Below are 25,358 nucleotides of genomic sequence, written 5' to 3' on the forward strand. Positions count from 1 at the left end.
TATCGACCTATAAAGCTAGATTGGTAGCGAAAGGATACACTCAAAGGCAAGGCGTTGACTATGAGGAAACCTTTTCGCCAGTCGCGATGCTGAAGTCCATTAGGATTTTGCTGGCCATAGCTGCGTGGTACGACTACGAGATATGGCAAATGGATGTGAAGACCGCCTTCCTTAATGGAGATATTGAGGAAGAAATTTACATGGCGCAGCCGGAAGGCTTCATATCTTCTGGAAGTGAGCAAAAGGTTTGCAAGCTCCAGCGATCCATTTATGGATTGAAACAAGCATCCCGAAGTTGGAACATTAGGTTCGACTCAACTATCAAAGAGTTTGATTTTGAGAAGAATCCGGAGGAACCTTGTGTATACAAGAAGGTTAGTGGGAGGGCAGTGATATTTTTAGTGTTTTACGTTGATGACATTCTACTCATTGGGAATGACGTAGGAATGTTGCAGCAAACGAAAGCATGGTTGTCCACACGTTTCTCAATGAAGGATTTGGGAGAAGCATCTTAGGTATTAGGAATACGCATCTATAGAGATAGAGCGAGAAAGATGCTTGGCTTATCCCAAAGCCTGTACATAGACACCGTTATGAAACGGTTTAGCATGGAAGAATCCAAGAAGGGATTCTTGCCAATGTCCCATGGGGTTCGTCTCTCGAAATCTATGTGTTCGCAAACACCTAGTGAAATCGAGGAGATGAAATGGACGCCTTATGCTTCTACAATATGAAGCATAATGTATGGCATGCTATGTACGAGACCCGATATTGCGTATGCGGTGAGTGTCACAAGCAGATATCAGTCTAACCCCGGCCCGGCTCACTGGAAAGCCGTGAAAGATATCCTCAAGTACTTACGAAGGAATAAGGATATATTTTTGGTTTATGGGGGTGCCGAATTGAAATTAGAGGGTTTTACCGACTCTAGTTTTCAATCGGATGTGGACGACTCAACTCTGGATTTATATTCACGCTTAACGGTGGTGCCGTGTGTTGGAAGAGTTCCAAGCAAAGCATGACGGCCGATTCCATTACCGAAGCGGAATACATTGCAGCGTTCGAAGCTGCAAAAGATGGGACTTGGATAAGGAAGTTCATCCAAGAGTTGGGTGTCGTTCCTAATGCTAGTGATCCAGTACCGTTGTACTGTGATAACACCGGAGCCTTGGCGCAAGCTAATTAGCCGAGATCTCATCAGAAGTCGAAGCATATTCTGAGGAAGTATAATGTGATCCGAGAGATCATTGATAGAGGTGAAGTTAAAGTAGAACGAGTCACCTCGGAAGAGAACGTTACAGACCCCTTTACGAAGCCTTTACCGAGATCGGTCCATGAGAAACATCGAGAGTCGATGGGATTGCGATTCATGGGTAGTTGGCTTTAGGTCAAGTGGGAGATTGTTAGAGTAGGTGACCAACAAGCCAACTTGTGGCTGTGGTCTTTCGTATTTATTATGGTAATAAACGAACCTTTATTCGTATTAATGATAAAACACCTTGGCATTCTATATCTTTGTCCCTTTGTCACAAGCATAGATATAGTCCTTACAGATATTACAAGTACTAGTAATTGATCGTTAGGATCGTGAGATATTTACTTAAGTATTATAACTGTTAAACGTGTTCCTAGTCAAAGGGTTACGCCACCAATGAGGATATCGGCCTTTCCCATTAGAAGACTAGCACTTAGTGTATGTGTACTGCATCTCATCAGTAAACGGTATTGTGATATCAGCATGCATAAGTGGGTGCTCGTAAGTTGACGAGTTCACTGAACTCCCTCACCCTAGAAATCTCTAAGTGGTTCCCAATAATCGAGTAGAGATATCTATGGTATAGTTGTACACCATTAGTCCCTATGACCTAGACATCACCGTGACTTCACTAGAGGACCAGCTGTATCGTGACCTGTCTCTGAGTTCCACCGAGGACCATCCCAAGGGCCAGTGTTCGTGCAGTCCGAAATCTAGTGGGAGGTCTGTGCATTGTAGTCGGGGATTCGATCGCTAGAATACTCTTGGATGTCCTGTGTGTTCTGATAGTTTGTAATCATTCTAAGTCTCTGGCCAGAGCTGACTAAGTGATGATTAGAGAATTCGATTCTCTAAGTCATGCACGTAAGGATTACAACACTTAGAACGATCGCACCGTCATTGAACAAATAAAGAGGTCTCGATGAACCAATGCCTCTAGTTCAATCGGGACATATGAATCGAAGGGACCGTACTGTACGTTAACTATATCTGAAGGTTCTTGCAGGCACTTCATTTGTATCTAGGGAATCATGACGCGTAGTTGCTAGACGCCAATCTTGATTCGTTGGGTGATTAAGGTGAAACGAGCTTCATGTTAATCGTAACTCTAAGGGGACGAGTTTTGACCACAAAGGGTTGTGGGCCCACGGCTAGCTTACACCTGAACCATCGAGGGTCACACTGCTCGTGCACATGAGATCTTTGAATAAACGGTCAAAGGTAAAATATGTTTATCTTTGCATGATTGGAAGTCAATATGATTGGGTCCAACATTCGTAATTTGGACTTACGAATGAGAATAAGAAAAGGAAAAGAATAGGCGAACGTATTAGTGAACCTTCTAAATCGGGAAGTTTCCAAATTTAGAAAATGCACTGAATTAGGGTTTCCACTTTTGGAAAGTTGGAAATCGAGAGTTGGCACTCGTAATGACGAGGACATTATAATGATTCCGAAAATGTAATCGTTACAGTTTTCCGATCATCGAATTGAGAGAGATGAGCAAGTAAAAGAACTAACGAACATAAGCTGTTGGGTCCGGTCCAACTTAAGCCCGTTAGGGTTTTATGCAAGACATATAAATACTTGATTTATAGGTCTTGCACACACACAACTAAGAGAACACACGTTCATAACCCTAGCCGCTGCCTCTCTCGATCAGCCACCCTCTCCCACGGCCACCACCACCGCGCCGTTGCCGGAAATTCGCCGGAATCGGCCACCTGTTGGCCGATCTCTTTCGGTATTCCTTTCCTTCTTTCTTTTCTTCCGTTATTCTGACTATTACGTGTCTAGTGCCACGTGTTTAGTTGATCGAAGTATACGAGGTGAAATCCAAGAGGAGGAAGATTGAAGAATCGAAGATGCGAGAAAGCAATTCTGAAAAACTGCTCTCGGATCTTCTGCGCTGTCCAGCGAGAAAATTCGCCATAAATCAACCGGTGATTGGATGGACGTGAAATTTTGACAGACGCTTCACGACTCATAAATCTACATTATTACAGAAGGAATTGTTCATCCAATAAATAAACACGGAGATATTGAGGTCGGAGCAAGGCTGTAATTTCAGATCAGCAAATAGGTTGGATCAATAGGAGTGGGAAGAGCAGCTAGCCATCTTCTCGAGTCGTCGTTCGATTCATGCTTCAAGGACAGCGCGCACCGGCGTAGCTCGGATCATCGCCGTCGCTGCCCCGGATTGCACGGATTGGTTTCCGTGGCAATCTAGCTTTGCTTAGTGCGCCTACCTCACGCTTCAAGAGGTAATGTTTCGAATCTATTGTCATTCGATTCGGTTACGTTTAAATTAATATATGCATGTTCGTTTTAATAAGAAAGTTGTATGATTTTACGTGTCTACATGAAATTGGTTTTATTATTGCGAGCATGATTATTTGATTTAAACGCGAGCATGCTAATTGTTTTAATTTCGATTAAGTAATTAAGCATGTTGTTGTTTTAATTTCGCTGGAAGCGCAAAGGTACGCAATTAATTGTTTATAATCATCGGGCATGTGTTTATGTGTTTTAAAGTTGTTTAAATCGCATAAAATTTTTGTTTTCCGCTGCGTACACGTGAACTAAGCCGGGGGTTGATCCGGCGGAAACCCCTCCGACGCTCAAGTCAGATGTACGGATCGTAGAGATAGTAGAGAGAATAAACTCGTGGTTGATTATCAATAATGAGAACGTACCTTTTCGAATGAGTAAAACACTTATTTATATATCGTTGAATGGGTTGGGCTTAGTTTGTTGGGCCCAAGCCTTATTTTGAAGGAGCTTGGGCTTTCGTGTAATGGGCCCACTTGTATGTGATTGGGGTTTCGTGTATTGGGCCTAATTATTAGATAAATTTGAGGGCCCATTGGGCCGGCCCATTTAGGTATATCATTAAGCCCCCCAACTCTCGATTCGAGTCGGGGGCTTGTGTAGAGGGATCCGGGTCGTGTCGAGAGTTAATTGCGGCGTTGATTGAATTGTTTCCGTTGGTGGTGAATTATTTCCTTAGCTTAAATAAGGGAATATTGTATTTATTTGGCAGCAAGGTATATATTTAAGGGTTTTAAATAATATACCAGGGCCAGATAAATAGACTCCTTTTGCGGTGGAAAGAATTAAACTTCAACTCTTGTGAAATAAATATGGGTATGTATCTTTAACTCTAGGTCTTCCTCTGTGCTATTTTTCTCTTGAATTTTTTTTTTTGCGGTAGAGTAGAAATTTTTTGTTTCTTGATAATTTCTTCGAGGAAAATTTTTCTCATGTCGAATTCGGGTAATTCGAAATCTTTGCGAATTAAACTTCGAGATCCGGTTGAAGGGAGCGAGAAGACTTTTGGTACAGTGGGTATGGAACGCGAAAATCTTAGGGTATCGGGTGTGAAAATCGGATCCGCAGTGAGCGTTGCACGAAACTCTGTGCAGATGGGGGTGGTAGGGGGCTCGGATGCAATTGCTGGCTCGAGCCGCGCTTCGAGCCACTCAAAAACGTGTGAGGGCGCGCGCTTCGAGGTTAGAGGGAACCCGAGCCGAGCCGCGGAGTTGGGAGCTGGGTCAGCGGCTGAGGAGGGGTGGACCAGCGCACGTGGTCCAATGGGAGGAAGCCACGTGCGCGCAGCAGGTACCGGGGTAGAGCCACGCGCGCGCGCGTCGGGCGCCGGAATCGAGAGACGCGCGCGCGTGCCCATTAATGAGCAGCAGCCTGGCGTGCTTCCCGAGCGACGCGCGCGCGCGCGTCGGATGGGCGTGCTGTGGCTGACGCGCGGACTTCAGCGAGTGGGGAGGCGACACGTGGGCGGCAACTGGGTGATGACGCGCGGGCTTCAGCAAGTGGGGAGGCGACACGTGGGCGGCAGCTGGTTGATGACGCGCGCGCGCGTGAATCAGCCCTTTTTGGGGCCACGCGCGCGCGTGAGAGCGCGTTACAGCCCGGTTTTGAGGCTGGTTCGGGCGAAATTGACGGGCAAATTTCTGAGGGTGTTGATGCGCGTGGTGTTTTAAACGGGGGAAGTTTCGGTCGGCGCGAAATCATTGAATCTTGGAGTGACGATGTAGAAACGAGTATTCACGTTAGTGAGCAAGTGGATGGAGTTGTGGCTAGTAGGCGTTATTCTCGACGTCAAATCGTGGATTTTGGGAGCGATAGTGATGATTCTAACCACGTTCCTTTGGTGAGTGATCATGCGGCGCCAAGTAGTGAAGTTGAGCTGACGGATGAAGAGGAGGTGGAAGATGATATTCCGCCAGGTGATGTTGAGGTTGATAAGATGAGGCAAAAGAAGAAGAAGCCAATTAATTTGGACTTAGTTGATTTTGATAGTATGTTGACGGAAGAGCATTTGCGCTCTATTCGTCGTCTGTCTGGAGCGCCAAGTAATGTCGAGTTGTTGTTGCCTCAGAAGGGCGACCGTCTGTATTCGCCGCCTGATGGGTTTCATACAGTATTTTTGGGTTATTTGACTTGTACATCTCAGATTACTCCGCATCCGACTTTGTTGAAGGTTTGCGAAGAGTTCAAGATAGGGTATAGTCAGCTTACTCCGACTGCAGTGCTTACGTTTGAGGCGTTTCACCATAGGGTGTCTCTCGTGGGTTTGCCTATGACCGTGAGTTTGTTCAAGGCGTTATTTACGTTACACCGGCCCAATATGACGCCTTTCTTTTGTTTTCATCCTCGCGTTCCTTACCAATTCGTGAAGAGTGTGAAGTTATTTTTGGGGAAATGGAAGACCCATTTTTTTTATTTGAAGGCTCCCACTTTTGACGTTCCTGTAGTTTGGAATCCTACGTGCGAGAGCTTCATGATAACTGCGAATATGGCGAAAAGGATTGAAGAGTCGGGATTGTGTGACGTGGAATTTGACCCGAGGGTTTTGATACCAAAGGCGAGGGGTCAGCACCATATATCCTATTGTTGCCTTGACTTGTGTTTTGTTTTGTTTTTTTTTTTTTTTTTTTTTTTTTTTTTTTTTGTAGTTCTTTGGTAGTCTGTACCTCATGTCATTTATGTGTTTGTTATCTTTTGTAGATGGGGGTATTACCTTTGCGGCACTTCAAGCTAAGGCGAATAAGACGTCGAAGAAGGCGTCGAAGAAGGAATCGAAGAAGATGTCTTCTACGTTGGGAGGTTCTTCAAGTGGTTTGCTTCGTGAGGAGGTCCATGTAGAAATACCTCGAGTAGTCGCAGATGATCGTAGCAGTGCTGGTGAAGTGGAGGGGCGTCCACCGACGAGGGACCGTGGCAAGGGAAAGAGGGTGGATACCGAGTATGTGGCTGTGCCTAAGCGTCCACGGGTAGACCCAGAGGAGACTTATGCTTTCCATGGTGGAGGAGGGAAACAACTGTTTACTTATGGCGTAAACCGCGATGGTAAGGAGTCGTACTGGGATGTGTCGGACTATGATTTGCCGATGTTGAGTACCGAGGGTTTCGTTCGGGAGTATGATCGTGCTCGGATGTCTGGTAAGGGTCCTTCTCACATGCTAGAGTTAGCTGGTGGAGACATATGTCGGGTGAGTACTTGTCTACTTAAATTTTTTTTTTTTTTTTTTTATATATATAGTTGGAAGCGACTTGGAGATATCTCATGGAGCATGGTAGGAATGCGGAAGCTATGAAGGAAGAGGAGCGGGCTCGAAGTCAAGCGCGTGAGGATGAGCTTCTAAGCCAATTGGAGATAGCGCGGTTCGATCTTGCTCAACGCTCGGAAGAGTTGGCTCGGAGGACAGAGGAGCTTGCCGAGAAGACAGAGGAGCTCGAGGTCATCCGAGGTGATGCGCAGGCGTATAAGGATGATGTTCACAAGTTGAACGAATGCTACGATCAGCTCAAGGAGAAATACGAAGTCGAGAAGACGACGGGGAAAAGGTTCCTCACGACATCAGGTGGTGCAGCTTACAAGGAGTCCATTGTGGAGGAGACCAAGGTTAATTTCCGAGGTAGCGATGAGTGTGCTGCTATGGTTGAGGAGCATGCGTTGGCTGTGGTTTATAAGCCATTAGTGCGTGCTTGTCGCAAATATCTGCGCGATGCGGGTGGGATCAGCGAGGAAGTGATTCGTGGAATGGAAGCTGGCATATCCGATGAAGAGGAGGATGAAGTAGATGTTAATGGGACGGGCACAGAGGTCGTGAACGACATGGTTGCGGATGACTCCGCTGTGGGTGCATCTTCCGCTCGTGGTAGGGGAGTTTAGACTTATCTGTTAGGATAGTTAACTCACCCCATTTATTTCTATTGCTATTATATTTTATTTTTTTTATGGATTTCGTAGTTTATTTTTATCGCTGATGTAGATGGGTATGTCCACTACTATTTCGTTTGAGTTTCTTTCTTGTTTGACTCTGGAGTTTAATATTTCTATTTATTTATTTTGAGGTTGTCAAGAATTAATGCGTTGCTTATATGTATTTACATTAGCGTATACGCAATGTACTTGAGGAGGGGATCAGTCTCTCAAGGTTTTTGTTATGGGTCGTGCCCTTTGTTCGGACCGCGTGGGTCTTGATTATATTTGTCCGTGGCCACGTTTTAAAAGTAACACCTCGTGAAACAAATAAAGGGACTTAGGTAATCCAGCTGGCCAGGCTATATTGATTATCTAAATCTCTCTAAGTGTTTGTGAGGTTATTGGATTGAGCTCATGGTAATAGGTGATTCGTGTAGATGTAATATCACCGAGAGTAAAGCAAAAAGAAATTTGATTAATTCAATGGTAGCAAAAGTGTATTGATACAAGCCTATGTGAGGCGAATGTGAATAAATAGCTAATGGGATATGCCTACGTGAGGCGAATGTAAATAAATACTGCTAAAATAAACAAATTGAAGATAATATTTCTTGTAAGTGATTGTATTACACTTGTTCATCTTCCACGTCTTCCTTGTACTCGTTCGTTTTACTGTGCTGATGGTAGATTGACTTCTTTTGGCGTCTTTATGTCTGTCAAGTACGATTGAGAAGAAAAGAATTTATTTAATCACTTGTATTGATGATTTAGTAATTGAAGCTATGGTGATGTGTATTGGTCTTTCACGTACCCTACTACGGGGGTTGATTTTTCTTTCTCGCCCTCCAAGATATGAACTGAACTCGTGAATTGCTGCGGGTTGCTATGCTATCACGCCTGTTAGTGGAATTACTTTTTCATGTTAGTGAGAGTAAATAAGATCATCCGTGTGTTGAATTCTAGTGGATGTATAATAATTACCCTTGACGATGTGGTATAGAGTATCTTCGCTCTTTGGGGCATTGATTGAGTAATATGCATCCTCCCGTAATAGGTTCTCAACCTGTAAGAAGATGATGGGATGTAATTATGACTCGCTGATGTAAGTAAAAATTATTAGCCCCCCAGTTTAGGTGGGACGTTCACGTACCTCGTTATGTGGTGTCAAATTTCCAACCATGTATAAGCAGCTTTACAAGACAATTGACGTGGAAGGTCGTGGTGCCTGCATGGGTGGCAATTCGTGAGTAATTTTCCTATAGAAGAAATATGGGTGATGATCTCAACTGATCTGAAGTAAGGTAGATGTATACCTTAGGCGTAGAACCGTTTGAGGTTCCCTATATTCCAAGTTCTGGGTATAGGGTGTCCGTCAGTGTTCTCGAGGCGATATGCTCCGGTGTTGACGACTTTGGTGATTTTATATGGTCCTTCCCACTTTGGGTCGAGCTTACCGATGGGGTGAGAGGCTTCAGCTTTTCGGAGGACTAAATCTCCAACTTGAAAGGAGCGAGGGCGGACCTTTGAGTTATATGCCTTGGCCATGCGTGATTTATACATCTGTTGCCGGATGTATGCGACTTCACGTAATTCATCTACGAGGTCGAGGCTTCCCCGCATAGCCTCCTCATTAGCTGTTGGATCATAGTTGGTGATTCGCCAAGATGGTTCTCCGATTTCGACGGGTGCGATAGCCTCTGTTCCGAAAGCTAGATTGAAGGGCGATTCTCCGGTTGCTGCTCGTGGGGTTGTGCGATATGCCCATAGCGCGTTAGGCAATTCGTCCACCCACTTCCCTTTGGCACTTCCAAGCCTTGTCTTTAGGTGTTGGAGTATAGTGCGATTCGTGACCTCCGTCTGGCCGTTAGCTTGTGGATTTGCTACGGATGTGAAGAACTGCTTGATGTCTAGGCCGAGGCACCAATTTTTCACTTTGTCACCGCAAAATTGTGTTCCATTATCTGAGATAATGGAACGTGGGATTCCAAAGCGACACACGATGTTTTTCCATAGGAATTGGATGACTTCTTCTTCTCTGATGCGTGCTAAGGGTTCAGCTTCCACCCATTTGGTGAAGTAGTCCACTGCTACAATGAGGTATTTGCGTCCTCCTGTAGCGGGCGGGAATGGTCCAACTAAATCCATCCCCCATTGGGCGAAAGGGATGGGGCTGTCAATTGGTTGCATTAATGCCGCTGGCAGGTGAGTGATACTTGCATGCTCTTGGCAGGGCTTACACTTCCGAACTAACTTCTTCGCGTCTTCATGCATCGTCGGCCAATAGTAGCCTTGCCTCAGTAGTTTGAGAGCTAAAGTTCTCCCGCTTAAGTGATTTCCGCAGATGCCTTCGTGTACTTCTCTAAGTACGTAATCCGCTGTGGTCGGATCGAGGCACTTGAGGTAAGGGAATGAGAAACCTCGTTTATACAGTTCTTCTCCCACTATAGTGAAGCGGGCGGCTCTTGTTTTTATCTTCCGTGCTTCAGTGGGATCCGTTGGAAGTTCCCCCTTCTTGAGATACTTCAGGATTGGAGTGAACCAGCATGGTTCATCCTCCTCGGTGTACTGTACTTCGGTGGGTGAAGTTATTTCTGGCTGAGGTGAGGTGAGGAGCGTCACCTTCCGACTTCCGATGCTAGCTATGGAGCTTCCAAGCCGAGCTAATTTGTCAGCGTGGATGTTATTGGAGCGGGGTACTTGTATTATCTCGTAGCTCTCGAATTTAGATAGGAGAGTGTGCGCGAGAGCTAAATATTTCGCCATGGTGTCTTCTTTGGCCTCGTAAACTCCGAGTACTTGGTTAACGATGAGCTGAGAGTCGCTGTGGCTTAAGAGCTTGCGCGCTCCTGCTGCTAGGGCGAGGCGGATTCCCGCTATCAGGGCTTCGTACTCAGCGACATTGTTTGAGGCTGTGAATTCGAATCGTTGAACATATTCGAACTCATCTCCATCAGGGTTCGTTAGGACGATACCCGCTCCCCCTCCTGTGGCAGTGGAAGATCAATCGACGTTGACAGACCAAGTAGGTAGAGAAGTGCTTTCTTCTACTGAAGTCATTTCGACTAGAAAATCCGCCAATACTTGCGCTTTGATAGCAGGGCGGGGTTTGAATTCGACCCCATATTCGCTTAGCTCTATCGCCCATTTTGCTAATCGCCCGGATGTCTCAGGACTCCTTAGTATTTGCTTCAGAGGATAATTTGTGAGAACCACCAATTGATGTGATTGGAAGTAAGGTCGAAGCTTCCGAGCTGCGTTGATGAGGGCGAGAGCGAGTTTCTCCATATTGGTGTAGCGTTGTTCGGCTCCTTGGAGGGCGCGACTTATGTAGTATATGGGTTGGTGGCCTTTTCCTCCATCTCGGATGAGGACTGCGCTGACGGCATTAGCTGAGGTAGCTAAGTATAGCAGGAGGGTGTCTCCGGGCTGAGGTTTTGTAAGCAAAGGTGGTGATGCGAGGTATGACTTTAGCTCAGTGAAGGCTTTTTGACACGCCTCATCCCACTCGAACTTTTTTCCTCCCCTTAAAATCTTGAAAAAGGGGAGAGCCTTGTCCGCTGACCTTGAAATGAATCTATTCAGGGATGCCAAACAGCCGTTGAGTTGTTGAACTTTCTTGATCGATGTTGGCGGAGCCATGGAGGTGATTGCTTCGATTTTCGCGGGATTAGCTTCGATTCCTCGCTGCGAAATCATATAACCCAAAAATTTGCCTCCCCTAACTCCGAATGAACATTTGAGGGGGTTGAGCTTCATCTTATATTTTCGCAGGGTGGCGAAACACTGATCCAGATCAGTTAGGTGGTCCGCGACCTTGACACTTTTGACGAGCATGTCGTCGATGTACACCTCCATATTTTTACCGATCTGATCTGTGAACATTTTGTTCACTAGACGCTGGTAGGTGGCTCCTGCGTTTTTTAACCCGAAGGGCATGACTTGATAGCAGTAGATGCCTTGGTCAGTGATGAAACTAGCCCTCTCTTGATCTTCTGGTGCAAGTAAGATCTGGTTATATCCTTGGTATGCATCGAGGAAGCTGAGGAGTTCGCACCCCGAGGTCGAATCGATGAGCTGATCGATTCTGGGTAGAGGAAATGGGTCCTTAGGACAGGCTTTGTTGAGGTCAGTGAAATCTACGCATAATCTCCACTTGCCACCGGGTTTGGGAACGAGCACTACGTTCGACAACCATTCAGGATACTGAACTGGTCGTATATGACCCGCCTCTAGAAGTTTAGCCACTTCTGCCTTGATATGCTTGTTGCGTTCGGGTCCAAACGTTCGTTTCCTCTGTTTGACTGGCTTCATCCTCTTGTCGACGTTAAGCCGATGTAGGGCTACCTGAGGGGGAATGCCCGACAAATCTTGGGCTTTCCATGCGAACACATCTCCATTGTGTCGCAGGAAGTTGATTAGCTGCTGCTCCGTCCCAGGATCTAAATCGGATCCGATGCGTAGGAGTTTGGAATCATCTCCAGGTGTGAGCTCTATGAACTTAAGCTCTTCGACAGCCGCTAGCTTGGTGCTATCGTCTGGTACACTGATGAGGATTTCTTTATTGTCCTCAATGATCGCATTGACCCACTTCCGTTTGTCGGATTTTTGGGTATCGTCTCCCTTTCCGGGCGGTTTAGGCTTCTTTGAGGGTTCTCGTAGGGCCCTTGCATAGCATTCTCGAGCGAGACGTCTATCTCCAAGCACTTCTCCCATTCCATAGGGAGTAGGGAACTTCCACTTCTGATGGTAGGAGAAAGGTACTGACTTGAATGTGTGGATGGCTGGCCTCCCCAGAATGATGTTGTAGGGTGATGGCCTGTCGACGACAAGGAACTTGATTAGTTTCGTGATTCGACAGGGGTCTTCCCCTAAAGAAACAGGCAGCTCCACTTCTCCCATAGACAAAATGCCTTCTCCTGTGAATCCTTTCAGGGGTGTGGAGACGGGATTGAACCGGGCATTATCTATGCCCAGTTGCTTAAAAGCGTGGAGGTACATGATGTCAGCTGAGCTTCCACCGTCCACTAATATCTTCTTGACCAAGAAGTTGGCCACCGTTGTTGTTACTACCAATGCATCGACATGGTCTTCATCTGGACCTTCGAGGTCGGAGGAGTTGAAGACTATGTTGTGATCAGGTCTTCGTATTTGATATATGCGAGCGGACGGAGCGGCATGTTCTTGATTCATGCGTGTTGATCGAGCGAGGGTGCGTCTTGCATTTTGTGAGTCGCCCCCCGCCGGTCCTCCGGAGATAAAGGAGATGATTCCTCGGGTAGGCTGATTATCGTTGTTATCTAGGTCACGTCGATGACCTCCATCCTCTCGCCTTTGTTGTTGATCTCGATTGTTATCTCGGCGTGGAGGGTCATCACGGCGCTTATTTCGCGGCTTATCAATGTATTCGCCTAAATGGCCCTGTTTGATAAGCCTCTCGATCGCCACTTTGAGTTGTGCACATTCCTCCGTAGTATGCCCTTTGTCCTTATGGAATCGACAATAACGATCTGATTTTTCTCGCTTTGCGTTTGGCTGCATAGGACGTGGAGGTTCTGCTAAACCTTTCTGTTCTATCACGTGAAGGATTTCCGTGAGGCGAGCGTTTAGCGGAGTGAACCTATTGTAGGAGGAAGAGGGTTGGCTTTGAGGTGGAAGTGGTGGACGTCGATCATCGCGCCTCCTATTGTCTTGACGGTCATCTTCTCTTTTTCTTTTAGGAGGAGCATGGGTAGAGGCTTCTTCTATCCGGACGTATTTTTCGGCTCGATTCAGTAACTCCTCTAAGTTGCCTGGGGGTCTTCCGGCGATAGATTCTTTGAATCTACCAGGTTTCAAGTTCTGCTGCATAATCCCGGAGAGCATGTCTTGCCCCACACTGGGGACTTCGTGGACAGCCTCTACGAAACGCTTAATGTAGTTGCGGAGCGTTTCGTTATCTCTCTGTACTACAGAGAAAAGATGAGCTGGGGTCTTGGCATATTGTTTGTTGATGGCGAATTGGTTGGTGAACCGGGTCGACAACCGAGCGAAGGTGTCAATCGACCCTATGGTTAGGGAGTTGAACCAATTCATTGCCCTCTTGGAGAGAGTGGTGCGGAACATTTTGCACATAGCAGCATCCGTCGGGCCATATAAATCCGCCATGGCACTGAATTTCTCTATATGTTCCTGTGGGTCGGTGGTCCCTTCAAATTGAGGTAACCCCGAGATCTTCACTCCTTGAGGTAATACCTCGTTGAGAATGTCTATGGTGAAAGGACTGCGTCTTGTTGGGAGAGGCATTCTTTCACCCATTTGATTATTTGGTTGGGGGAAAAGATTTTGGCGAGACATTCTGCTGTTTACCTCGCCTTCTCCCTCATTAAAGAGAGGGACTCTCTGTGGTGACGCATTCCCCCTTGGGGGTGAGCGCTGACGCTGCTGTCTGGGCTGTGCTCCTCGGTGGTTGGTAGATAACTACACTCGGGATCGTGGATCAGAGGTAGAGGAGGAGACACTTATTTGATTCGGTATTGGCTGTGGGGCCACGGGTGGCGCTACAGGTGGAGTTGGCGCTGGTATCGCATTGGGAGCGTTTGCTCCCATCGTGGCGATATATTGAGTTACAGCCTCCATGGCAGCGCGAGTTGAGGCTTCTGCTATCATGCGTTGGAGCGCGTCCTCGGTTATTTGAACCGTTCGAGGAGCGGGGAGTGGTGGATCGGCGAGTGGTGGGTCCCGAGGGGGGATCACCTGAACCTCGCGAGGTGGATCTGCAGCACGTGGAGGAGCTGGCTCCGCAGCACGTGGAGGAAGTGGCTCCGCGGCGCGTGGAGGAGGTGGTATGCCAGATCCTCCACGGACGGGAAGGTTATTAGCCGTGTCATTTTCTCTCCGAGCTGACGCCTCAGGAGGATCTTGCTGGCTACGTGATCTGGTTTGCATCGTTCCCACAGACGGCGCCAAAATGATGATGCTAGTATATAGCTCACCTAGGGGGTATAGAAAATGAGTTGGAAGAGCAAAGCGGATCAGTAGCTTGATAACTTGATGATCCTGAGGTCCCTGCGAAATGAGCACACGTGAACTAAGCCGGGGGTTGATCCGGCGGAAACCCCTCCGACGCTCAAGTCAGATGTACGGATCGTAGAGATAGTAGAGAGAATAAACTCGTGGTTGATTATCAATAATGAGAACGTACCTTTTCGAATGAGTAAAACACTTATTTATATATCGTTGAATGGGTTGGGCTTAGTTTGTTGGGCCCAAGCCTTATTTTGAAGGAGCTTGGACTTTCGTGTAATGGGCCCACTTGTATGTGATTGGGGTTTCGTGTATTGGGCCTAATTATTAGATAAATTTGAGGGCCCATTGGGCCGGCCCATTTAGGTATATCAGATACCTTTACCTACTCCATCGACGAAATTTCTTAGAGACCCCATTCTCCATCTCCATCTCCATCTTGAATGATATTTTCTTCAATCTCATATACACACTCAGTCAACGTGATGAGTTGACTGAATGTATATAATTGTCTTCTCCACTCATTCCATTGCATTCTCTCTCTCTCTCTCTCTCTCCTCTCTTTCTCTCTCTAGCTTCATTCCAAATTGCAATGAAATCACCCGCCAATAAAAACACCAGTCTCCTCCACGGAGAAGATAACCACCATGAAAAGCTGTCGAAATTTCGGGCAAGAAACAAAACCATAATCCTCGTATTCACTGCCTTCTTCATCACTCTAACCCTAATCATAACCGCCTTAATTTTTCATCTTGTCCGAAACATCCGCTCCCAGCAGTCTGATCCGTACACAATCCACTTACTCCCTGTATCCCAACTCCAATCATTCCACCCTTGCAATATGACGTCGTGTTCAGGAACTAATTATTCGGACCTACCCGAACCCGCCGTAACCGACCCGAACCGGGTTTTTATTCTCTCCCTCCAAGCAGCTGCCGTACAGCTTCAGAACATCACTTCCTCGTTGACGACGACAACAACAACCAGCAGCTTCAACAACTGCTCCGTTTCACTGCGACACGGGTCGGGTCAGATCCGGGAGGTTCTGGATACTATGCGGGTCGACCCGTTTGTGGGGAGGCTGAGTATGGAGCAAAGGTTTGAGATTATGAAGAGGATCTCCGTGGCTAAGGAAAATCTGATGTCGTGCGTTCGTGGTATGGGGGAGATGGAATCGACCGCTGAGATTGAAGAAGTGAGAGCGGAGGTGCTCCGGGTTATTGTGTACCTGCGTAGCAGTGGAGAGAATCTAGTCCGGTACCGTAAGTTTGTGCGCGAGTTTCACAGTGACGTGGCTGGTGATTATTGGAGGAATATGATATCTGATAATATGTTTATTATATCCATGTGTGGGCTGCAGTTGGTGTTCATATTTTTCTTGTATTGGACGTTATTTAGATTCGGTTGATGCAGAAAGAACAGCCTCTTTACCATCTTTCCAGTTTTTTTTTTTTTATGCAAATGGAATTTTATATAATTTATCCAAAGTAATAAAATAAATATGGAGAGAAAAAATTGAAGTAATTGGTTTTATTTATTTAATACTTTTTTTTATAATTGAAGTAATTGGTTTTATATAACTCCACAAAGTCAATCACAAATGTGTGACAGGTTTCAAGTGAATCCACCTCCACTTATGAAATCATTTCTTTCATTTATCTTTTTCATTTTTGGAAGTTAGATGTTACTTCTATTTTTTTACATCGAATGAATTTTAACTGTACATTTGATTTAATAACTATCCATTAAGCGTATATCACATGGATGTATTTGATTATATATAGATTTATGGTTAAAATCTACATAAATGTAAATAGGCGACAGATATATGCAAACTCAAATTTTTCTATGTTCAAACACATATAAAAGAGTTCCTTAGTTCAAGACCATAAATTAATCTAATTTTTATACATCAAGATCAAAGAGGATGATATGCCCTCATCACAATGTTTCTTATAAATCGGCATGCCAGCACCGATTTTGTCCAAAAAAATAGGTATTCCGATTTTTGTTTCAAAAGTTGGCATGTGGTTACCGGTTTTTGTAACAAAAATCGGTCTGAAATACCGGTTTTTGGTATCTGCAACTTTTTTTTCCCAACAAAAAAACCGACCCATAAGCTAAAATTAACGATTAAAACATACATCATTGCGTTCTCCACCATCATAAATTGCCAATGGCAGAACCATTTCTGCACCCCTTTGAAATGGAAGGACAGTTGTGGTAAGCTTACTGAATCCTCGCCGGAGACATTGAAACAGGGCTTTAATCCCAACTGATTCTCAACTTCGAGGGCTCTGTTGTAATTTCTCCGGCCAACCTGCTTCTCGAACTCCTTCGCCACCGGTTCGAACACCCGGCATCCGTACACAATCCCTAATTATAGCCGCCTTAATTTTTCATCTTGTCCGAAACATCCGCTCCCGGCATCCGTACACAATCCCTGTATTCAAACTCCCATCATCCGAAACTCGCAATACGAACCTAGTCCGGTACCGTAAGTTTGTGCGCGAGTTTCACAGTGACGTGGCTGGTGATTATTGGAGGAATATGATATCTGATAATATGTTTATTATATCTATGTGTGGGCTGCAGTTGGTGTTCATATTTTTCTTGTATTGGTCGTTATTTAGATTCGGTTGATGCAGAAAGAACAGCCTCTTTACCATCTTTCGAGTTTTTTTTTTTTTTTTTTTTTTTTTTTTTTTAATGCAAATGGAATCTTTTTAGTATATATCCAAATTAATTGAAATGCTATTCATAGTGCGGTTTTTACCGGCTTGCAGTGCGATTTATTTCATTTGTAATTTTTCTAAAAAAAACCAAATTTGCCCGCTATTTCGTGTATTATTACACGAAATCCACTCAATAATTTCGTGTCTTTTCACACGAAATATAAGTGTTTATTGTTATAGAACACGAAGGACGAAACTGTTAGATTGAAAAAATTCGTGTATTTCGTGTAAACGTACACGAAACGTGACATCATATTTCGTGGAGTTTTCTACGAAATGGAAGACCATATTTCGTAGATTTTTCCACGAAATATGAGGTAACATTTCGTGAAATTCAGTACGAAATCACTAATTGATTTATTTTTTAATTAACCAATTTATTTCTGACACTCAAATTGACCTAAAAATTCAAATACAAATATAAATTGAACTAGAATTCAAATACAACTATAAATTGATCTAAATTTCAAATACAAAATTGGCCTAAAAATTCAAATACAAATACAAATTGAACTAGAATTCAAATACAACTACAAATTGAACTAGAATTCAAATACAACTACAAATTGATCTAAATTTCAAATACAAATACAAATTCAACTAGATTTCATATACAACTACAAATTGAACTACCGACCAGACTTTAATTGTTCGTACAAGAGTAGTCGGGGTTTTTACGTTTTGAGTAAGTGCCTCAAATTTTTAGCTCTATGGTGTACCCATGCCGGATGGATTGGTGGTAGTGGACTATTCGCGACCAAATTAACAAACATGAAATGATTGTTGTGCAATGTCACAACAATCATACATGATAAGTGACCACTGCCAAACATAGGAAGGTAAGTCATACTCCCTACTTGAGTCAAAAGTACCACTAATGCACTGTATCTGGTAGCAATGGCCAATCCCATTTCATTCATGTCCATCCAATAAGCTTGTGGACAAGGCCCTGAGGTTCAGTCACACGTGCGTATGACCTCAACAGATCCGGTACTGCCAAACATCGCCGTGTACACACTAGCATGCTCGTATAACTCAATAAGCAACTCCCCTCTCACTTGCGGCCATCTTTCTTGGTCCCCGTACACGGCTTGAGCAACACACTGGTACCCACAGTTGCCATCCGCCATCACGTTAACATAATCTTTAATAAGACGGACCATAAATCTGGGCACGAAAGAATAAAAGTCGATTCCTTCATGTGCAGGTATTGTAGGGGCAGCAGATTCTTGTGTGGGAATACGAGAACCACGACCTTTCATCTTCGATTGAGGCGTTCCATCAGTGCTTCTCTCAACCTTTGCTTTAGGAATCTTTGCAACAGATGAGGTTTGGCGACCCTTGGAACCACAAGACGACTTAATTGTCTCCTCATCAATATGATATTGCCATCCAGAAGGGTCTCTCTTTGTCGAGTTATTCTTTGGTCGTCCTTTGGTCTTAACAAATGATGGCTCGGACAGATGCGACGTAGACGGATAAACGATGCCACGCAATGAGGCCACGGCATTTATCTTACTCGTGTAATTCATCTTCTTCAAATTGCAATTCAGGTCATCAATCTGTCTATCCACAATCTCCTCGGGGTCTACTTGATACTCAGGTAGCTCCGAAGGCTCAACTGCCATGGTACTCCAGATTGGATGCAAGTCTAAAATGACGAACATGTTATTATCTTCCATTTTCTGCACAATTTTGCACGTGCATGGGAGCCCATGAGTATTCCAAAGATAGTGTGTGCAAATACTCGGATCTTGCATCGCCGGGGACTCCATCTCTTGATCCAATTTCTCTAATGCCAGATGCGTAACATAACAAATCAAACCCTGAAAACACGGCCATGCTGCAGTATGCTTCCTTATCTTGGATGATAATGAAAAATCGCACTTCAGCTGACTAATTTGGATATAAACTTGGTCCCGAAGTTTGCCTTGCACGTTATCCATACCTCCGGTCGAAGCATTTAACCAACCATTCGCTGAAGAATGAGCACTCTCCACCCTATCCAATTACAACAACAATCAAATTACAAAATAAATATTATTTTTATATAATATATTTTATCATTTAAATAACTAAAACATGTAATACATGTTGGTGCTCGTGTTGCCAAAATGATACACATTGCGAGTATAGGCTCGAACAAACTTCTCCTTGTATATCAACCACGTATCATTCAAATACTGTATCAGCCTAGGATACCCTGCATACCGTCCAACAGTTTCATTGTAATTGTAATGATACTCTTCTTCGGTTTCTGATTTCACCAGCTTAGCCCACAGCACACGTCGGAATATTAGACCTTGGTCTTTCTTGCCTCCCATAAATTTCGTCGCATTTGCCTCAACATTTCTGTTTATATGGAATATACACAACATATGATACGAAAATGGGAAGACATTTGGCAGTGCTTTCAAAAGACCCAACTCTCTGTCTGTCAAGATCGCATCAGGTTCGACACCATCTAGCAACTCTTTCAAACAATTCGTAGGGGTCTGCATCTTCATGTGACATAAATGCAACAGCAATTGTAAAATTCCTCCCAACTGGAGTTATCCCAATTATTTCCTAAAGAGGCATTCCATACCTACAACAATGTTGTTTTTACATATTTAAACAATACAAGACATTAAAACACAATAATCATAATTTAAACAATCGTAATTTTTACTTACTTATTGGTTTTGTATGTGCAGTCCATCAATATAACATACGGGAACAACCGTAATAACTTAATAGATTCGGGACATGCAAACATAATATCTGTAATCGTGTTGCTCGTTTCACTATCGACGCGATGCCAATATCGATACTCGCCTTGTTGAAAGTTATGCATCATAAACTGAATAACAGTCATGCCCTCCATTTTCTCAGATTTAATCTTGGCCAACTCATTGTAAACATGCTTCATAGAGGTTTGTATCGTCGGATCATCTTTCCTCAATATATCTATCCATGATTAGCATTGGCTTCGCGTGAGAATTTCGCAATTCTTTAATTCTTGCTTTCTATTGTGGAGTTATACGACTAGTCGTACCTTGTCCGTGAGGAAACAAAGCCGGACGATGACTATGCCTGCCATCGCTGACAGTCAACCGCCATAATTCATCAAACCTTGACTTTTTGCCAATCAATTTGAACGGACATCCACATTTTTTTGTTCCTTTGTTTCTAGGATCTTCCACATCGATATTCGTTTGTCGGCCATGTCCGTATTTGTCACACGTCATGTACTGTGCATTCTCCCTTTTAGACTGACAAATCAAACAGTGACAATGACTAACTGCAGTTACTTTCGCCCAGTTGATTAATTCTTCCCTACTACCGAACACAATATCAACTTGGAAGAAGTGAGAGAAATCTTCATATTCATTTTGGTCCAAAACCGAGGGATCAAAATACAAATTGTCGTCATATGGCTGCGTAAATACAAAAAAAAAGGTTAGATACTTGCACACAAAAAAAATAAATAAAAAAAATACTAGGTATTTCGTGTAAAAGTACACGAAATTAATGCATACATTTCGTGTAGTACTGCACGAAATGAGTAACAAAACAGTTTACTGTTGTTTCGTGTGACTGTACACGAAATAAGAGGTACAATTTCGTAGTTTTGTACACGAAATGACTGAAAAACATGAATAAGGTGTTAATTTCGTGCAAACCACTACGAAACGACTTCAATTATTTCGTGATATGCTACACGAAACGACTGAAAATCGAAAAAAATCACACTAAAACGTAATTTTTTACCTCATTTACGGGATCAATGTTGGCCATCTTGATAATCGTTGGGTTTTAACTGATTTCTACGAAAACAAATCACGATCTACAAAAGTCGAAATATTTGGAGGTTGAGAGAATTTTGTAAAAGGTTAAAGTGTTTTTTGACAAATGAATTATTTCGCACTGTAGCTGGAAAAAACCGCACTATGAATAGTAAACCCCCAAATTAATTAGGAGTTTTTGTGCATAAGTCCCCAACCAAGGATTTTTACTATTCTAGGTTTACGCTACATTTCTTTCACCAATAAGTCCATCATTTTAATATTTATTTTAACTAAAGGAAACATTCATGTATATGACAATATTACCGCCAACCCTTTATACTCAATTCTTAATTGTAACCCCAATTTAATTAATTTTGTCAACAAAAATCCAATTTTGTTTTTTTTTTTTTCAAAAAAAAAATTTTGGCGCCCGTTTTCGGCGTTGACTTTTCGATTTTTTTTTTCCCGGATTTTTTGGCCTGTTTCCGGAATTGACCGGCGGTCAACGCCGGTCTCCAGCATTGACTTTTTTTTTTTCTTTTTCTGGTATTTTTTTTTCGTCGCCGGATTCCAGCGTTGACCGCCGGTCTCCGGCGTTGACTTTTTTTTAGTGTTTTCTTAAGTTTTTTTATGTTTTGTCTTTTTTTTAACGTCCGCCACTAAACGCTTACCGTAATTGTGTTGTTATTGATAGTAAATTAACGTAATTATACTGTCAGTGACAATTAATTAACGTAATTGTACTGCCGTTGACAATACATTTATGTAATTGTTTTGCCGTTGACAGTAAATTAACGTAATATTATTATTTTTTTTTTGTTATTTTTTTTTTTTGATTTGTTGACAAGTCAACGTAATTATATTACTGTCGTTGACAGTAAAATCTGTAAACACAATAATATTACTGTCAACAACATCAATATTATAATTTCTTGGGTTTTTTGTTTTGTTTGAGTTATTCACGGAGTAACGTAATAATATTACTGTCTATTATTGTAGTATTACTGTAAACACAATAATATTATTCTCGTTGACGGTAATATTACTGTTGTTATAGTAATATTGCTGTCAACCATATCAATATTATTATTTTGTTTGGATTTTTTTGTTTGTTTGAGTTATTCGTGGAATAACATAATAATATTACTGTCTACTATTGTAATTTACTGTGGTTGACAGTAATATTACTGTTGTAACAGTAATATTACTGTCACTCACAGTAATATTAATTCTTTTGACTTTTTATTATGTTTACATTTGTTGAACGGTCAACATAGTAATATTATTCTATATTACACAATAATAGTGAGTTTTGTTATGTTAATATTACTGTGCTGGAGATTAATATAACAATATTACTGTGTTAAACTATAGTTTAGTTAATTTTACTGTGTTTAATAGTAATATAGTTAATATTACTATCAATCACAGCAATATTGCTACTTAAACGAAAAAAAATGTTACGGAAAGAAAAAAAAATCAAAAAAGTCAACGCCGGAAACCGGCGAAAAAATTCGGAAGATAAAAAAAAAATCAAAAAGTCAACGCCGGAAACCGGCGGCAAAAAAAAATATTTTTGAAAAAAAAAGTTTTGGGTCAAACTTGAATAATTTGTGAAATTTGGGTCAAATTGAGGTTAAATTAAATTAAGGATGAAATTGGAGCATATTAAAGTATGAGGGGACTATTTTAGTCTTTTGACGAAATCTGGAACATGTGTGAACTTATTTATAAAGGAGTTTTTTTGGTCTGAATCTCTTTATGAATAAGTACCCATTGATGAACTTATTTGTAATGACCTCAAGTAATTAAATAAAAAATGTGGAGAAAAAAAAAAGTAGTTGGTTTTATTTATTTAATACTTTTTTTAATAAGGGGTAATGGCAAATAGGCCCATGATAAGGGCACTTAATTAAAAAAAGGATATCCAACTTTTTTGTCTTTCAAATAAATCCACCACATTCAAACTTATTTGCAAATAAGGAAAATCCCTTTATATATACCAAAATTACCCCCAATTCATTGAAACCCAATTCAACTTCAATTTCATGATTTACACCCCAATTTAGCCAAATTTCATCAATCAACCAATTTTAACCCTAATTCTTATCAATTCCACCCATTATGCTCTAACTTCTTAAATATCACACATTGACCTCGGATTTAAACAAATATATCAAATTAACCCCCCAATTTTTTTTTCGGAAAATACTTTATTTTTCTGAAATGTTTTTTTTTTCCGGCCAGATTCCGGCGTTGACCGCCGGTCTCCGGCGTTGACTTTTTTTTTTTTTTTTTAATAATTTTGTTTTTTCTTAATTTTTTTTTTAATTAATATTACTGTCTTGGCTGCTAAATTACTGTCTCCGGCAGTTAAATTAACTGCCTCCGGCAGTTAAATTAACTGTCGGGGACAGTAATTTAGCTGTTAATTGACTTTTTTTTTCTTCAAAAATATTTTAATTAATATTACTATATTCGTTTGCTAAATTACTGTCTCCAGCAGTTATTTAACTGTTGGAAACAGTGATTTTAACTGTTAATTGACTTTTTTATTCTTAAAAAAAATATTTTTAATTAATATTACTGTATTCGTTTGTTAAATTACTGTCTCCAGCAGTTATTTAACTATCGGAGACAGTAATTTAACTGTTAATTGGCTTTTTTATTCTTAAAAAAAATATTTTTAATTAATATTACTGTATTCGTTTGTTAAATTAATGTCTCCAGCAGTTATTTAACTGTCGGAGACAGTAATTTAACTGTTAATTGGCTTTTTTTTCATTTTTTTTCTTAAAAAAAAATATTTTAATTAATAGTACTGGCTTAGATGCTAAATTACTGTCTTCAACAGTAATTTAACTGTCTTAGACAATAATATTAATAATATTACTGATCGGAAAAATAATATTCATAATATTACTGTTCGGAAAAAATAATATTCATAATATTACTGTCCCAAACAGAAATATTACTGTCTGAGACAGTAATTTAGTAGCTAAAACAGTAATATTAATTAAAATATTTTTTTCTTCTAAGAAAAAAAAAATTCAAAAAAAAAATTAAAAAAAAAAAAATTAATGTGAAATTTTACTGTTTGACCGACCGGAAAAAATTTCAGGAAAAAAAAAGTTTAAAAAAATAAAAAATAAAAAAAAAGCCAACGCCGGAGACCGGCGGTCTCCGGCGGTCAACGCCGGAATCTAGCCGGAATCTGGACATTTTAGAAAAAAAAATTATTTTCTGAAAAAAAAAGTTTTGGGAGTTAATGTGATATATTTGTTTAAATCCGTGGTCAATGTGTAATATTAAGGAAGTTAGATCATAATGGGTGGAATTGATAAGAATTATATTATTGAGGGTAATTTAGACTAAGGACATGGGGATGGGCTTAATTGAGAGACTGTTTTTTTTGTGGACCAAAATGCATTTAAGTCCCATGTGATGGGCCTTTTTGCCATTTGCCCTTTTAATAATTGAAGTAATTGGTTTGAATCACTTGAGGGCCGGTTCATTCTAATTTCTAACTTGTACTTTTCCTTTGTATTACTCGACAAAGTCGAAAACACAAACGTGTGATGGGTTTCAAGTTTCAAGTGAATAGATCTCGACATACGAAATCATTTATCGACTCTTTTTTTTTTTTAAGTTAGAACTACAATTGATTATGTATATTAACATCTGATTAAATAACAACACATTATACATATATATATAAGGTTGTGTGATTGTATGTAATCTATGATTGAAATATAGATAAGGAAAGTAGGGTAAATAATCAGGTGTAGCATCTAATTAGTGTTGGTATAATTAATAACAATCTGCGTAAAAACAAATACTTACTTGTTTGTCGAAAAGAGGAATTGTGAAAAACTCAAAGAACCATCGAGACTTGCCAAAGCAATTCCCTTGAGACAGTATTTCTGGGCTGTCAACGGTGCACAGTCTCTTCCCGGTAGTCTCCCACGGTACAACGATCGGTTGTCAAATATATGCACGAATATTCGACCCACATCGAATTTGAACAATGAACGAAACTTTGACGAAGGAAAAGAAGAATATGATGAACTATCTCGTAATTGCCGATTAAATTCAATACATAATTGACCATATTCTGCCTTTATTTATAGGCGGTAGAGATCCATTCACAGAGGGTTGCAATAGTTGGAAGAAGAAACAGAAAGTTGTGTCTGTTCTTTTCACCGAGTTCAAGCGTAAGAAAATTAATTGGTCATGGGATAATTAATTAATTGATTTGGTTTGGGCCAAATATTTTATTATTTGAATTTTGGATCAAATAATTTGACTAACTACTAAATGTCCCCAAAAGTAATATTTGTGGACGCCTAAATTCAAACTAGTCATAT

General features: G+C 41.7%; 2 protein-coding genes and 1 long non-coding RNA gene across 3 annotated transcripts; all 3 read right to left on the bottom strand.

Moving 5' to 3' along the window:
- Positions 1-8,335: 8,335 nt before the first annotated feature.
- Positions 8,336-9,315, bottom strand: LOC148767883 (uncharacterized). Its single transcript, XR_016033547.1, has 4 exons — positions 8,798-9,315; positions 8,635-8,709; positions 8,466-8,547; positions 8,336-8,381 (listed from the first exon to the last, which is right to left on the bottom strand). It is a non-coding gene; the product is annotated as an uncharacterized LOC148767883 (long non-coding RNA).
- A 97-nt stretch (positions 9,316-9,412) lies between these two features.
- On the bottom strand, positions 9,413-13,346 carry LOC105949009 (uncharacterized). The gene is made up of 5 exons (XM_088823412.1): positions 12,800-13,346; positions 11,459-12,607; positions 10,523-11,395; positions 9,549-10,468; positions 9,413-9,445 (listed from the first exon to the last, which is right to left on the bottom strand). Exons 1-5 carry the CDS (start codon positions 13,344-13,346, stop codon positions 9,413-9,415), a joined length of 3,522 nt encoding a protein of 1,173 aa, XP_088679538.1.
- Positions 13,347-18,177: 4,831 nt separating this feature from the next.
- On the bottom strand, positions 18,178-21,001 carry LOC105959681 (uncharacterized). Its single transcript, XM_012983820.2, has 5 exons — positions 20,975-21,001; positions 20,259-20,640; positions 19,936-20,170; positions 19,313-19,573; positions 18,178-19,222 (listed from the first exon to the last, which is right to left on the bottom strand). The coding sequence occupies exons 1-5, from the start codon at positions 20,999-21,001 to the stop codon at positions 18,178-18,180; spliced, it is 1,950 nt and encodes a 649-aa protein (XP_012839274.2).
- Positions 21,002-25,358: the final 4,357 nt, after the last annotated feature.

Source organism: Erythranthe guttata, chromosome 9 (genome assembly GCF_056151865.1).
Source record: "Erythranthe guttata isolate IM_541 chromosome 9, IM_541, whole genome shotgun sequence".
In the NCBI taxonomy this organism is placed as follows: Eukaryota; Viridiplantae; Streptophyta; class Magnoliopsida; order Lamiales; family Phrymaceae; genus Erythranthe; species Erythranthe guttata.

Bases quoted from the DNA above. Each gene is read 5' to 3' on its own strand.
- LOC105949009 (XM_088823412.1), bottom strand. From the start codon at position 13,346: ATGCTCTCCGGGATTATGCAGCAGAACTTGAAACCTGGTAGATTCAAA. The intron at 10,469-10,522 runs GCACTTCTCTAC...CCACTGCCACAG, and splicing joins AATGACTTCAGTAGAAGAAA to GAGGGGGAGCGGGTATCGTC. The intron at 9,446-9,548 runs GTGGAAGCTGAA...CCATTATCTCAG, and splicing joins TGGACTACTTCACCAAATGG to ATAATGGAACACAATTTTGC.
- LOC105959681 (XM_012983820.2), bottom strand. From the start codon at position 21,001: ATGGCCAACATTGATCCCGTAAATGAG. The intron at 20,171-20,258 runs GTACGACTAGTC...AATCATGGATAG, and splicing joins TTTGTTTCCTCACGGACAAG to ATATATTGAGGAAAGATGAT. The intron at 19,223-19,312 runs GTATTACATGTT...GTAATTGGATAG, and splicing joins GGCAACACGAGCACCAACAT to GGTGGAGAGTGCTCATTCTT.